The sequence below is a fragment of the Lipophrys pholis genome (genome assembly GCF_963383615.2).
Source record: "Lipophrys pholis genome assembly, chromosome: 22".
In the NCBI taxonomy this organism is placed as follows: Eukaryota; Metazoa; Chordata; class Actinopteri; order Blenniiformes; family Blenniidae; genus Lipophrys; species Lipophrys pholis.
The window spans coordinates 16,752,446-16,765,172 of NC_137644.1; the positions used below are offsets into that span (position 1 = coordinate 16,752,446).

The 12,727-nt window shown below is 42.1% G+C and overlaps 1 protein-coding gene across 1 annotated transcript in view; it reads right to left on the reverse strand.

Moving 5' to 3' along the window:
- plxna4 (plexin A4) overlaps positions 1-12,727 on the reverse strand; it is a 210,388-nt gene that overhangs the window by 82,437 nt on the left and 115,224 nt on the right. Inside the window, exon 4 of the mRNA XM_080492385.1 lies at positions 3,061-3,161. Coding sequence (XP_080348511.1) covers positions 3,061-3,161 — 101 coding nt within the window. The remainder of the gene's footprint in view (positions 1-3,060; positions 3,162-12,727) is intronic.

The following is a 12,727-nucleotide window of genomic DNA, read 5'->3' on the forward strand; positions in this document are numbered from 1 at the left end:
ACTTGCGGTCTATGTTTTAGCTCATAAAACTAAATCTTGATGGTTGGACACTTTAAATGTGTTAATTTTAGAGCGCGTGAAATCATAAATTACCATCCGATGAGAGATTTTGAAATCATTTCCCAAACCAGTTGTGATTATTGAGATGTTTGCATGTTATTGGTCAGTATATTTGAAGAGGTTAACCGTGTGTGTACATTTTTGTCTTTGCGTGTCTGCTGGGATCTCTTCCATCAGGCTGTGAATCAGGCTTGTTAATGGCTCTGCACTTTTAGAGACCTCACATGACTGTCATTAAATAAAGTGGGCACAGGGAAGCAGTGTAACCATATACACACATATTATTAACTATTTTATCAGTGTGGGGAGTTTGCTTGGGGACCATCAAAGCATAATTTCCATGACCATGTCATCTCAGCGTGCCTCTTTATGTGTCCAGACAACTAATTATTTTCTTATTAGTCTCAAGAGACCAGGGGAAAACTGACCTGCAGGGAAAAATGACATGTTTTAGCAAGATATATGTCTTCTGTGTGCTCTGCATATGCACATTGGAGTGCAGAGACATTTATATGTATGCGGCCTGCACAATCTAAGCAGTGCTTTCAGTAAGCAGTCTGCCTTTCCACTGCCTTCTCGTCTTACCAAATATTTTCTGTACTGTCCTGCTGAAGCTTATTTGTGAATTAATACTGACAAAATTGGTGATGAGGTTTAATTAAAAAATTCTGTAAATTTTTGTAATTTTTATTTGAATTTGTCACAGTAGTGGTCTCACAGGAAATTAAGCATTACAGATTCATTTTTGACATTTTGGTTCTGACCTTGCAGTGTCCTGTTTAATGATTATTTTACTACTTTCTACAACTCTAATGAAGGAAAGAAGTATTTTGACAAGAATATTCGTTGTAATTAAACTGACTCTATGGCTCCAAAAGTGGATTATATAATCTTTATATTATACTAAAAAACAAACTTCTGGAGTAAGTAAACACTGACCTGTTTTTAAGGATAAACATTTTTGTTAATAAACTAACATTTTAGCAAGAAGAATCAGAGCGAATTAGTGAGCAGGTTCACAAAAGAAATGGCAGATAGCAGGCAGACAGAAGTTACAGCAGCAGAGGAATGAAGTCCTGTCTGACCTGTGGTCTGTCTGGTGCCGGGAGGCGGGTTTCAGTTACAACGAGACCCTGTAAAGAATTCACAAGCTGTGGGGTTTGAAAGCAATAAGGAGGGGGACTTTGAGAAAGGTAAGCCTGTGGTCGATCAGTCCCACAGGGTTGTGCATTTTACATGTGGTTGTGCGTTCCTGCGCAGGAAAGGTATCTGACTGTTGTGGACCGTGCACGCACACACGGATGCACACACAGCTTATCTGTCTTTTTTTTTTTTTTTTTTTTTTCACTGCCCTTGTGATGGTCAAACATCCAGCCACCTGAGATCAAGCAAAGTGGCATTTTGGTTATTGTCTGTGTTGCTCCCCTGGTTTTATTCTTTTCAGGTGACACAAACACTCGCTGGTTTGCGTGTGCATGCGTGTGTCTGCCATTGTATCTGTGTGTGTTCAGACTGAGGTGAGCTGAGGTGAGCCAAGTCCATCAGGGTGAGTGTGACAGGCCAATCTGTGGCCCCTCGTTTTGTCCGACTGTGAGAACGTCAGAGTGTTAATGGGTTCATACACACAAACATACTCAAATACACATGTACCATTGTTCACACACAGCAACAAACATGCACCTTAACAATATGAACCTTTGGGTGATACTCAGAGATGGAATGTGAATACACATTCCTGCATGCGTGAGGTATGTGCCTTTGTTAGTGTAATTTATGATCCATTATACATCGGTAAGACCTCATGAAAATCCACACGTGCACTCAAATATCCAAAGTTTATTTTCACATGTTTGTCATTTCCCACCAGGTTCCCACCTCCCCTCTCTCTCTCTACGCGTGATTGTTTACTTTAGTATTTACATTTACGGGTATATCCTTTCTTCCAGCCTGCTTACCTGACTCTCACCCCTGGCTATCTTGCCATTCATTTCTTATTCGCTCTATTTCTCAGTCTGTCTCCTCCTCCTGCTCTTTCTGGACTTTGGTGTGTTGCTCTCACACTCCCACCGCTTCTTTGCCCTCGCCATGTCCTCCCAGTGCCAGCAGGGATGAAGGTGCTAAATGTACTCAGTCTCACTCGTACACACGTATCTACACACACACGCACGCACGCACGCACACTCACACACACACACACACACACACACACTACCCTAGGGCTAGCACCAACACAAGAAACCAATTTTCAATTTACAGTGGAGTGGGAAATCTCCCTGCCCCCAGCCAGCAATATCTCCTTCTCCAATCTTAAGGGACAAGGGTCTGACAGCAGCTGGGGTGTTCGTGAATGTGTGCCTATCTGTGTGCATGCTCCTGCATTTGAACGACACAAAGGCAGACCGGCAGTCTTCGGAGTGAAGTGAGTGTGTGAAAGAGAACTAGTTAGCGAGGCAAAGTGAGAGAGTTGTCATTAAGCGGATAATCTCTGTGATCTCATCTAACAGTTTTATACAATAACAAAAGCCACCACTCTCCTTGTGTCAACCCCCGAAGGCTGGACCGGTGCCCATCAGAACCTTGGCAATGCCCTGCAGTGTCTGTGCTCTCACCAGGCTCTGGTTTCAGGGCTGGTAAACAATGCCAGTGGTTAGGTTTGGTAATGGATCTGAGGGAGACGCTGGCACAAGGCTGAGCCCTAGGAAGCAATCTGAGACTTGGCCTGGGTTCACTAGAGGTGTCCCTGAATGCTCAAGAGCTGCAGGGGATGGAGTGCTGGGCATGGACCCAGGCGTCATGGAGGTAGGGGAGGCTAACAACTCAAACACAGCACGCCCCAAAACGTCTGTTTGGCATGTTGGAGGCTTAGCACATTTTGTATCTGGGAAATGATAATAATGAAAATTCATATGCATGAGAATGTGAGAGAATAACAGAAACCCTTCTCTGATTGTTCATGTATATGTCTGCATATGTGGATGTGTGGGTGACAGTTTTACTTACATGTTGTGAAGCACACACCACCCACAGTGAGGATCTCCCGATCCCAGACACTCGCTGCAGGTTGAGTACTGACCACAGGCTTCCACTGGCACCCTCGACAGCTGCGAGGAGAAATGGACCAAGGTTAAAACACTACACGTTCTGAGTATGCAGCAGAAAAGAGAAAGCAACACAGCGCGTGTGGGTTACCAGATACATTTAGTGCTTGAAGGTAAAATGCAGTGTAAAGCACGTTAAGGCAGAAAATATCAAGATGAAGAAGGCATCAGAATACTTGATTCAGATATGGGCCATATAAAAGCTTCATTTTTTTTTAATCAAGGCCTTAAGCTTTTCATTCAAGACCTCAGATGAAGTGTACAGGGAGTTAAAAAGTGAAAGAAGAGGTATGAGCTTATTACAAACTGACATGGTGAGGATGAAGTAGTGATGGTTGATTTTTTTTTCCACTCAAAACAAAAGTAATTTTGTAACCCCAAAACTACATGATTACCATCATTTTCAATAAATTATTTAGTAATGATTACACATTATACGGCACAAAATAATGAAATATTTGAAGTATTTTGCATGATTCTATGAACACGCTACAACATGACAGTTTCCATCTTTCTCAACTTCAGCCGGTTCCATATGGGAGAGCGAGCCACTCGGGACAGCAGTCCATCTATTATGATATATAGCCCTGCCAATTCAAACTGGCATTGATTGGCACTGATTGGCATGAGCCTTGAATGACCAAGTGCAAGGGGCAAAGCTGAGGTAGATCTCAGCCATCCCCGCCTCCCGTCACCATGGCAACAGCACGGCACAATAATAGGTGTTGCTGGCACTTTTGATTAATGAGCCGTCATTGGCGGATGACCGCTGTCACTCACAATGCTCAGTGATGACAGCCAAGAAAGTGAGACGACATCATCAGCGTGGGGCTGTTATTGGGATGACGATGGCAAAAGGGGTCTGAGGGTGTCCCAGCATATTTGCTAGTATTTCAATGTATTTTAGATGAAGATGAGGATAAACGACTGTGTTGTTTTCTCTGCCAAAGATAGACATGTTGAACTGACTTTTTTTTTTAACGCAACTTCAAAATAATTACCAGAAGTCCACCAGTATGTGGCGTAATATTACTCATGTATAATAGAGTTAAAGCTCAACTTGCCAATACTACATTAAATAAAAACCCAGATGAAGGCGCATGGAGGAGAAACACTTACGAGCCAATTACCATGGATATATTTATCTGCTTCGATCACGTCTCATGAACACTGCACAAAAATTAATCCTTCAATGAAACACTGGAGTTTTCCAAAGAGACTGCCCGGTTGATATGCAGCATACAAGAGGAAATTCCAGTGAACATTCAATATGATATTCATACATGAAAACCAACAACCATCACCAGGCATAACATTAATTGCAAGAAGCCACATGCACACATAAGGATGTTTATGTAAGAAGACAGAACATCAATATTGCATTGGTAAAACCTGTATGGCAAGTGATGATGGGCAGTGATGTAATTTATCACTAAATTCAACGAATCTCCTCTAGGCTTCAGGGCACCACCTACAATAGGTGCTCGAGATCAAATAATTTTATAAACAGGTCTCACTTTTTACATTGAGATGTAAGTAATGTAATTACACATGTCTTCACGGGACATTTCCGTGACCAAAGTCCATATTTGAGGTTATGAATAGGACCATAATTACACCATGCAATGTAGGACGTGACTGAATGAAACAGGAGATCAGGAATTCCTATGCTTGGTGGTATCTCTGAAATGCAGCCCGGCACTGACGGCGGTTCTCTGTTGGACGCACAGACTATCACACAGCACATCTTTGCCTGACAGCCTCTTTTTCAAATGAAAAAAAAAAAAAAAAAAAGACACACACACACCAAGTCAAGTCAGTTTTGCACACACTCGCAGCAGAAGTCACTTTGCATCACATGTGCAAACCGATGCTGTTACTGAAGTCAGACAGTGACACACTGCCATGACAGAGACGCTCTGAAAACTCACCACTACATCATTTTCTCTCTTACTTGCTACATTTATGTATCTTCAGTGTATCTCTGTGAGTACTATTAATAGCACACACACACACACAGTGGCACAGATTCACACACAGCTGAGTGAATTCAGAAGGGGCGTATCTCCTTGTCAACGTCAAGAGGAATCCTGCATGCTATTACAGATTAGAGACAATGCAGGTGCATCTTTGTGTGCAAAGCCTCTGTGTGTGTGTGCGCTTCGGGAGAAAATGGGTAGTATGTTTTGCCCTCCCTACTGTGGAGAGGCATATTTGCATTAGGTAGATAAAGGGAATGGGTTTGAGATGGAATCAGAGAGATAGTAGAACAACAGTGTGTGCACATGATCAAACTCAACACTGATCTTCATTGCACAATGCATCTCACAAGACAGATTTCCTCCTCCTCTGTCACTCTCCACTGGGCCTGCTTTCCCACAGAAGATCCACCGTCGCCTCACCTCACTGCCACCCGAATAACCTCTTCTACTCCGAAGACACAACCCTTTGTGATTGCCTATGAGGAGGGATTTCAGCTAAAGCCTTATCGTAACAGTGTATGAAACCACAATTTCTCTGTGTATTTTCCTGTGCGACTTTATGTCATCTTTGGAGCCACGTCGCCGTATCGAGTGGTTTGTCACCTTGTGATCTGCCATAAAAGTTAAGCACCCAGGCAAAACTGTAGGGAAGATGCCGCCGTATCTGAACGCTTTATAATTTAACACTTCATCAGCGGCTGACATGCCGGCGTGCACACGGCATCCGCGAGCATGCGCCAATCGAGAAACACACAGCGAATTAGACCCAGGCACTGGGGTGGGAGGGGCGTGTGGCGATGCCTATCGAAGCCTCAGAAGGCTGCATCCAGGGAAATGGTTTTGTCAACAGATAAAACACACAAAAGACAAACACACACCGCATTCAAAGCCCAGCAGAGGAGATGGGTGCCAAAACGAGTCCTCTGTTCCAGAGCACACGTCCTGATATCATTCATTCCCTCTCTGTTTCTGTCTGTCTGTCTCTGTCACTCAGACGCTCTGAGGTGTGTAAGATCACACATTCATCATCTCTCCAGAGCCCTGGTTTCTCTATCTGGCACACACACGCACTTTAGCAGGCAACACTTTTGTCTTCGTTTTTATCAAAAAATTGAGGGATTTGGTGGCTAAACGACCCAATGCACCCCTTGTCCCTCTCATCTCGATATCACATTCATTTCATGCTATCTTCTCCGTGGGGTTTGCCAGCGAGGCAACCATTACGGCTCACTGTCTCTTCACTATGACCAGGCTATCATATCAGCAGGGATAAATACAAAGGATGGGGCGCATGGCATTTATAATTCCCTCCTGTTTCAGGTGAGTAAATGACAGCCATTAAACCCTGCACTCTCCCTGCTCTAACAATGGATAAAGATTGAAGCGGCTTCATAAAATTGTGCTTTTAAAAAAAAAAGACCGACATTACACGAGTACTTAATGCCTTAATGTGCGGGGAGGAAGATGAAGACACACTTCCTCTTTTGCTTTGGCGGCACAGTGGCATCAATTTATATATATACAGCTGATATACAGCGAGTGTGTGTTGTATCTGTCGAAGGTGGGTGTCAAGGGGAGACTGTTAGAAATGTGGCTTTACGTATTTAATCACTCCACCGAGATGATAAAGATTGACTTTGTTTTTCTTTCCTCTCTCTATTCTTTCTTCTCTGTGTCCCCCTCCGTCTTACATGATGCCACCGGCCTTTGAGTCAACCTGCTGTGGGAAAGTGATCATTTATTAAATCTGCAGAGACTTTTATTATCATCTAATTCTTCTGCCTCATCTCAATTCCTCTCTTTATCCTACTCTTTTCCTGCCCCCTCCACTTGTAATTAAACAGGGATTCCACCTGCAGCCAAACTACAGCACTCCAAATGAAAAGAGAGAGGGAAATTAAAGTGATAGCCCAATCCTGCCTCACAGCCTGTAGGGCAGACCGAACTTCTCTTATCTTTCCTCTTCTTCCCCCAGGCTACCTTCGTCTTTTTCTCCTTCCGTGGTGTGAGCTTGTTCATTAGTTCAGCACAGCGCTGGCAGTCTTATGCCACTATTGGCCGTGAAGCAGAAATGAATATGAAATTATTCCGTTAAATGTCTGTAATGTAGTATCATCTGGTCCTTTTTAAGAAACACATTGTCAGTTAACGACGCTGCGCATGTGACAGAGATTTATTGCTGCTTACGACAGCAGCCAGCTACAATTCGATGTGATGACTCCAAGCGAATCTGCTACAATCATTAAACCTGTTTAGTGAAATCATTATTCACAGGCATGAGAGTGGATATGAATTCTAAATCCTGACTTGCTAATATCACAACAGGCCTGATGACCCTAACCAATCACCAGTTAGCATTTGTTCAATACCAATATCGACTCAAAACATGATTCCACACAACTTTTTTTCCCGTCTAACTACCTCTTAAATATTTCTTCCATCAATCCACCGTTGCCTCTGTCGAGTCCTCCAGTGCCTCACCTCTCTACCTCTCCAACTGGATGGAGGAAAGATTGACGCGGGAGCCAAATGAAGCGAGGGACACGTCAACGACCCGCAGCCTCGTCACAGCCGCAGCGCCGCTCGATCCGTCAACCACCAACCAACACTGTTATATCATAAACCCGGTTAACAAAGCGAGCCAGCGGCTGCTACTGCAATATTGTTTTCATTTGACATTCCAAAGGGTAAATGACAAAGCCATCCATTGCACTGTCAGGAGTGTCAGCGCATGACAAACGACTCGGATACGATCAATCATTTTCACTTATCTTTCCATTCCAAGGAGGTTAAGCCCCCCCATACACAAGACAAAAAAAAAAAAAAAAAAAGCAGATAAACAAGCTTGAAGCAGTTTGTCATTAACAGTTTACAGAGTAGAAAGTTGTGCTTTGGGTTTAACATTTGTTATCATTGATATCTCTAAACTTGCCGGAGATACAAGCAAAAGCAGTGACTCACTTGTATTGTATATAGCCTTAACATCATGGTAAAGTTAAAATCATCCATCCATCCATCCCACAGGAAACCCCCCAACTTGGAAAATCCTCCCCGCTGTGATAGAAGAGTATTAACCACTACACCACCACGTGGCCCAAATTGTTAAAATGACATCCAGTATTTCCTATGACATACAAGATGTGGACAGAGAGAGTGTAATCCTGCACAAGCTGCATCTTCTTGCCTCGGGGTAAAACTCAGACAGGAAAATAACTTGTGCAGAAGCACAGATGTATTACACAGCTTTAAGTTTCGAACATGCTGACAGGAAAAGATGAATGTTGACTCATGTGAGGGATAGCTTTTAAAAAAAGTGTCTCTAATTATTGAAGTTGAAGAAAGGACCTTTATACAAGCCTGAGTAAATCGATTGAGAAATGTCTTTTTACGAAGGTAAACGAGGGGAAGAAAGAAGCGGGACAGAGATAGAAGTTCTGAAAAGACGTCTCTCCAACCTTGTCTGCTCCACTTTGTTGACACTTCCTCAGAAGTGCACCAGGCAGCTGTGGCTGCAACACATCAGCCCCGTTCCCTCGCCTTGTTAGACCACAAGCCTGCAGCTAAACTGGGACACAACATGATATGCACATCTAAACACCTTCCTAACTCTCAGCCGCGCACCAGAGGGCTGAGGAAGCCACACTCGGAGGAATGTGGTAAAAAGTTCCCCGCTGCTAGAAACTAAAGGATGCTGGTATTAAACATCTTTGATGAGATGCAAAGACGCCATACTTCCACAAATTGGCTTGTCGGATTTCCCTCAGGGGGTTTGAAACAGAAAAGTGCGTTTGACTTTGAACGATCTCACCCCAGTATAGTACACATTTTCAATAATTCACACTTACAGATCTGCATTTGCTACACTGAACGTAAATAATTTAGCGCAATGAGTGTGTGTGGCAGGAACAGCACTTCCCAGCAACAGTTTGTAGGCTGGATTTATGAAGGCCTAAGTGTGTGATAAAGAAATTACTAAAGCATGGAAACCAAGTACGAGCAGTGCCAGATAAATACTAACCACAGACTCACTGGCAAGATATGTTCACATATTTGCCAAGTTGCTGCAGGGTAATGGTATGGCTATGGGAACACTAAAGAAACGATTGAATGACTAAGACACAACGCACAACAGCTTGAGGAGCTCCCAAATGCCCTCCAACTCATGTCAAGTCTCAGCACAGCCAGATGCTGACTAATATGCTTTGCAGTCGCAAACGGAGTTGTTCGTATTACTCTTACATGATTGCATACAAACAGAAGTAACCAAGGGGTTTAACAATTTGACAGTAACTACTTTACGTGAAATTGCAATAACAGTGTACTAAATATTTCCTCATATCTTCAATTTGTTTACATGGTGGAATGACTAAATGTAACATTTGATTTCTATTCTATAGACTTCAACACCAAGTAAAATACTTTGGAAAACTTAAGACTTTTAGTCCTTAGATTTCAATATATTAACTAAAGCTATTCTGCTCAGTTGGGTTACAGTCAGATTAACCTTCCAGCATTGTGTTTCTTCTGGCGATAGGCATTTAATAGAGTCATAACCATCTTGATTGTCACCAAACTGCTGGAAAATGATTGTTTTCTATCTGCACCTTCCTGCAGGATGTCTAACTTTAAAATAGGAAGTCAATGATCTGTGCCTCCTGTTCCCATCAAGTCTGCAGCGAGCGGATTCACTTATTACAAACGTGTTTGTATCATTTTCTGTAGTCGCCCCCTTTACCCAAACTGCTAAAAAGCAGTTATTATCTGAATCTGAATCCGGTTTGTTGCTATGGGACTGTGGGATGGTTCCGGGGGAAAGGTTATGCTGTAACTGTCGCTCCAGAAATGAAACTGAATTGAAGTGACTCGAATTCCACCTTTTCAAGAGGAGGCAAATATATTTATAACGTCCACTAAAAATGTCAGTGTGCAATTCTTACTTCTTCCTGATGATTAAATGACCCCGGACATCCACTGACACCGCCTCATTCATTCCACTCTGGTGTGCTCAGCATGGTTGACAGATGAACCAGCGTTAACAGGGTGGAAACACAGCGGCGGACCACTGTACTAGCTCATATTAACAGTTGCACTGACCTGCCCTTGTCAGTCAAACTGCAACCTTTACATCGATAATCACTGTCAGTTCTATAATCTGACTGTCCTCTTTATACCAGAACATCTATTTAACCCACTAATAGGATGACTTGTGTCGATGTGTGTGCGTGTATGTGTGCGTATGGGTGAAAGGGAGATAGAAAGAAATATCCAATTAGAGAACAGCCAATCACTGGATTAATGAGAAGGCAAGGATGACAGATTACTCTGCTAGTGAGGAATGGGAAAAAAAAAAAGAAATGAAGGAATGGAGGATGTGGGGGGATGGCGTATGGTGAAAATGACAATGGGTAGTCAGAGAGGGTTCGAAATGAAATAAAGATCGAGAGCGAGAGGCAATGATGAAAGAGGAGCAAAAGAAGACAAAGGGCTGAATCCTCATTTGCTTTTCAAATCCTCTTAGAAGAGAATAGGTGTAGAACTGTATCACCCTTTAAGAAGAAACGGAACAAAAAAAGATTAGAAAAAAATGGTGAAAAGACAGAATGAAAGAGGTAAAATGCATGTTGGGAGAAATAAAAGATGACAAACATGCAATGACCGAGATGTCGAGATCATTTTTTACCATCCACAATACGGCGCAGGGATGTGTTTGTGTTTGGCCAGCTTCTTTCTCTAATGAGTCTATAATTTGACGCAGACAAGCAGGGTATAGTGTGACTCTCAGCGCGCTACCTGATCCCCGAGGCTGGATTTATACATCTCTGCCAAGGTGTTCCAGTGGTCCAGCCACATTTTCAGATTTTTAATGGATTTTATGTACTCTAATTGTCAAGGTACACCGAGACAAAGATCCATACTGGATATGTGTGATCCAAGCAAACACATTTTTCTACTTTGTGATGGAGAGCAGTGAGCTCAGAGAAGAATTTATTTGTGCAAATATCTTTACACTTCCACTTGAGCTTCACTATTTCTGTAACTTACACTAATCTAACCCTGTTTTGAGCACCTTTCTATCTTCCGAACTAGTTTTACTTCTGTCTGCATTTCTCTCTTGGACAATAAATCACATTCCCAGGCCTCAGAAACAGCAGGAGACCCGTTGCCAGCTCAGCCCTGCTTTATTAGCATTGTGGCTGTTGGGAATTGGGAATGTGCCTACGTGTGCTGGATATTATTCCAAACTACCACAATGATCCAGCAAGCAGGGCGATATTCAATAATCCTGTATTGAAAATGACAACTTGCCCTTTGAACTTGGAAATCAATCAGAAATAAACAAAGCAAATACAAGTAATTAAAGCTGACATTTCTGAAAATGCTTTTTAAAAAATATTTTTAATCCAAAATATTCAAAGGCTGCCTAGTATGAACAAACTATACATTTTACTGAAAGTGCATGAATAAAAAATGAGTTCAGGTTCAGGTTTAAGATTTCAACATGTTTTGACTCGAGTCACAGGTGAAACAGGGAAAAATTCAGCTTCACAGGTGAATCTTCAACAACCAACTTGTTGAAAAACAAAACCTGTATCCCCCAAATATTGTTGCTGCATGTTCTCTACACTGGAGATGAAGTGATTAGAGCTCATCTACTTCAGTGATTTAAAACACTTCAAAACAGGGCAAAAACTCAGAAGAAATTGTGCAGGCAACCGGTGAGAACCAAGCAGCTCCTTTTGGCTTTTGAATCAACAGGACAAATCATGGATAAACTGGCTCCACAATCAGAATGAAATTAACCCTCAATATATGTGTGAACTGCAAATTTCAACTTTAAGGTGTTGATGTATTATTTTTAGACTCAGTCAGTAAAGATGCGCCATTACATGCCAATTACGGTGCGATATCTTTTGAAAAGTGGTGTGAAATCGAGCAAATTCTCACAAGAATGGCCATGTCGCATTGAAAATTGTTCTGTAGTCCTGCTTAATATTAATCACTACTGTCCCAATCATTAAATGTGGTATTCATAATAACAACAAACACTCAGTCTGATCTACTATAAACTAAAAGCACAATTTGTGTTCATGGCCACACAATTTAGTAGGTTTTATGTGAGCTCTTAATAAATCAGCCCCTGAAAATGACTTTAAAAATGCTCAGTCACTTGAAGTAGTTTTCTGTGTATGTGTTGTCTAAAATCTATTGTAAATAAGATTTGCAAACCATTTCATGACATTTATAGCTCACACATCATCCATAACCTTTTTGCATATAAAGTGTAATGAGTTCACTGAGCGAGCAGTTCACATCAGAACATTAGAGGAATCTCAGAAAATACTTGAACTAAACCCGCCTCTTTAAGTTTCATCCACTCACTCTCTTATGTTGCATTATAAATTCTTTGGCACTGAAGAGTTTTTGCAAATGCATTTCCGTGTGCTCGCTGTGTGTATGTGGTATGTTCATTAACTGCTTTCTATATTATTTCATAATCCCCAAATGGTCCTCCTAAACAGTCAGTGAGGTCAGCCCTGTAACTGGGCTAATAGACTAATTACTACGAAGACCTTACACATACACACA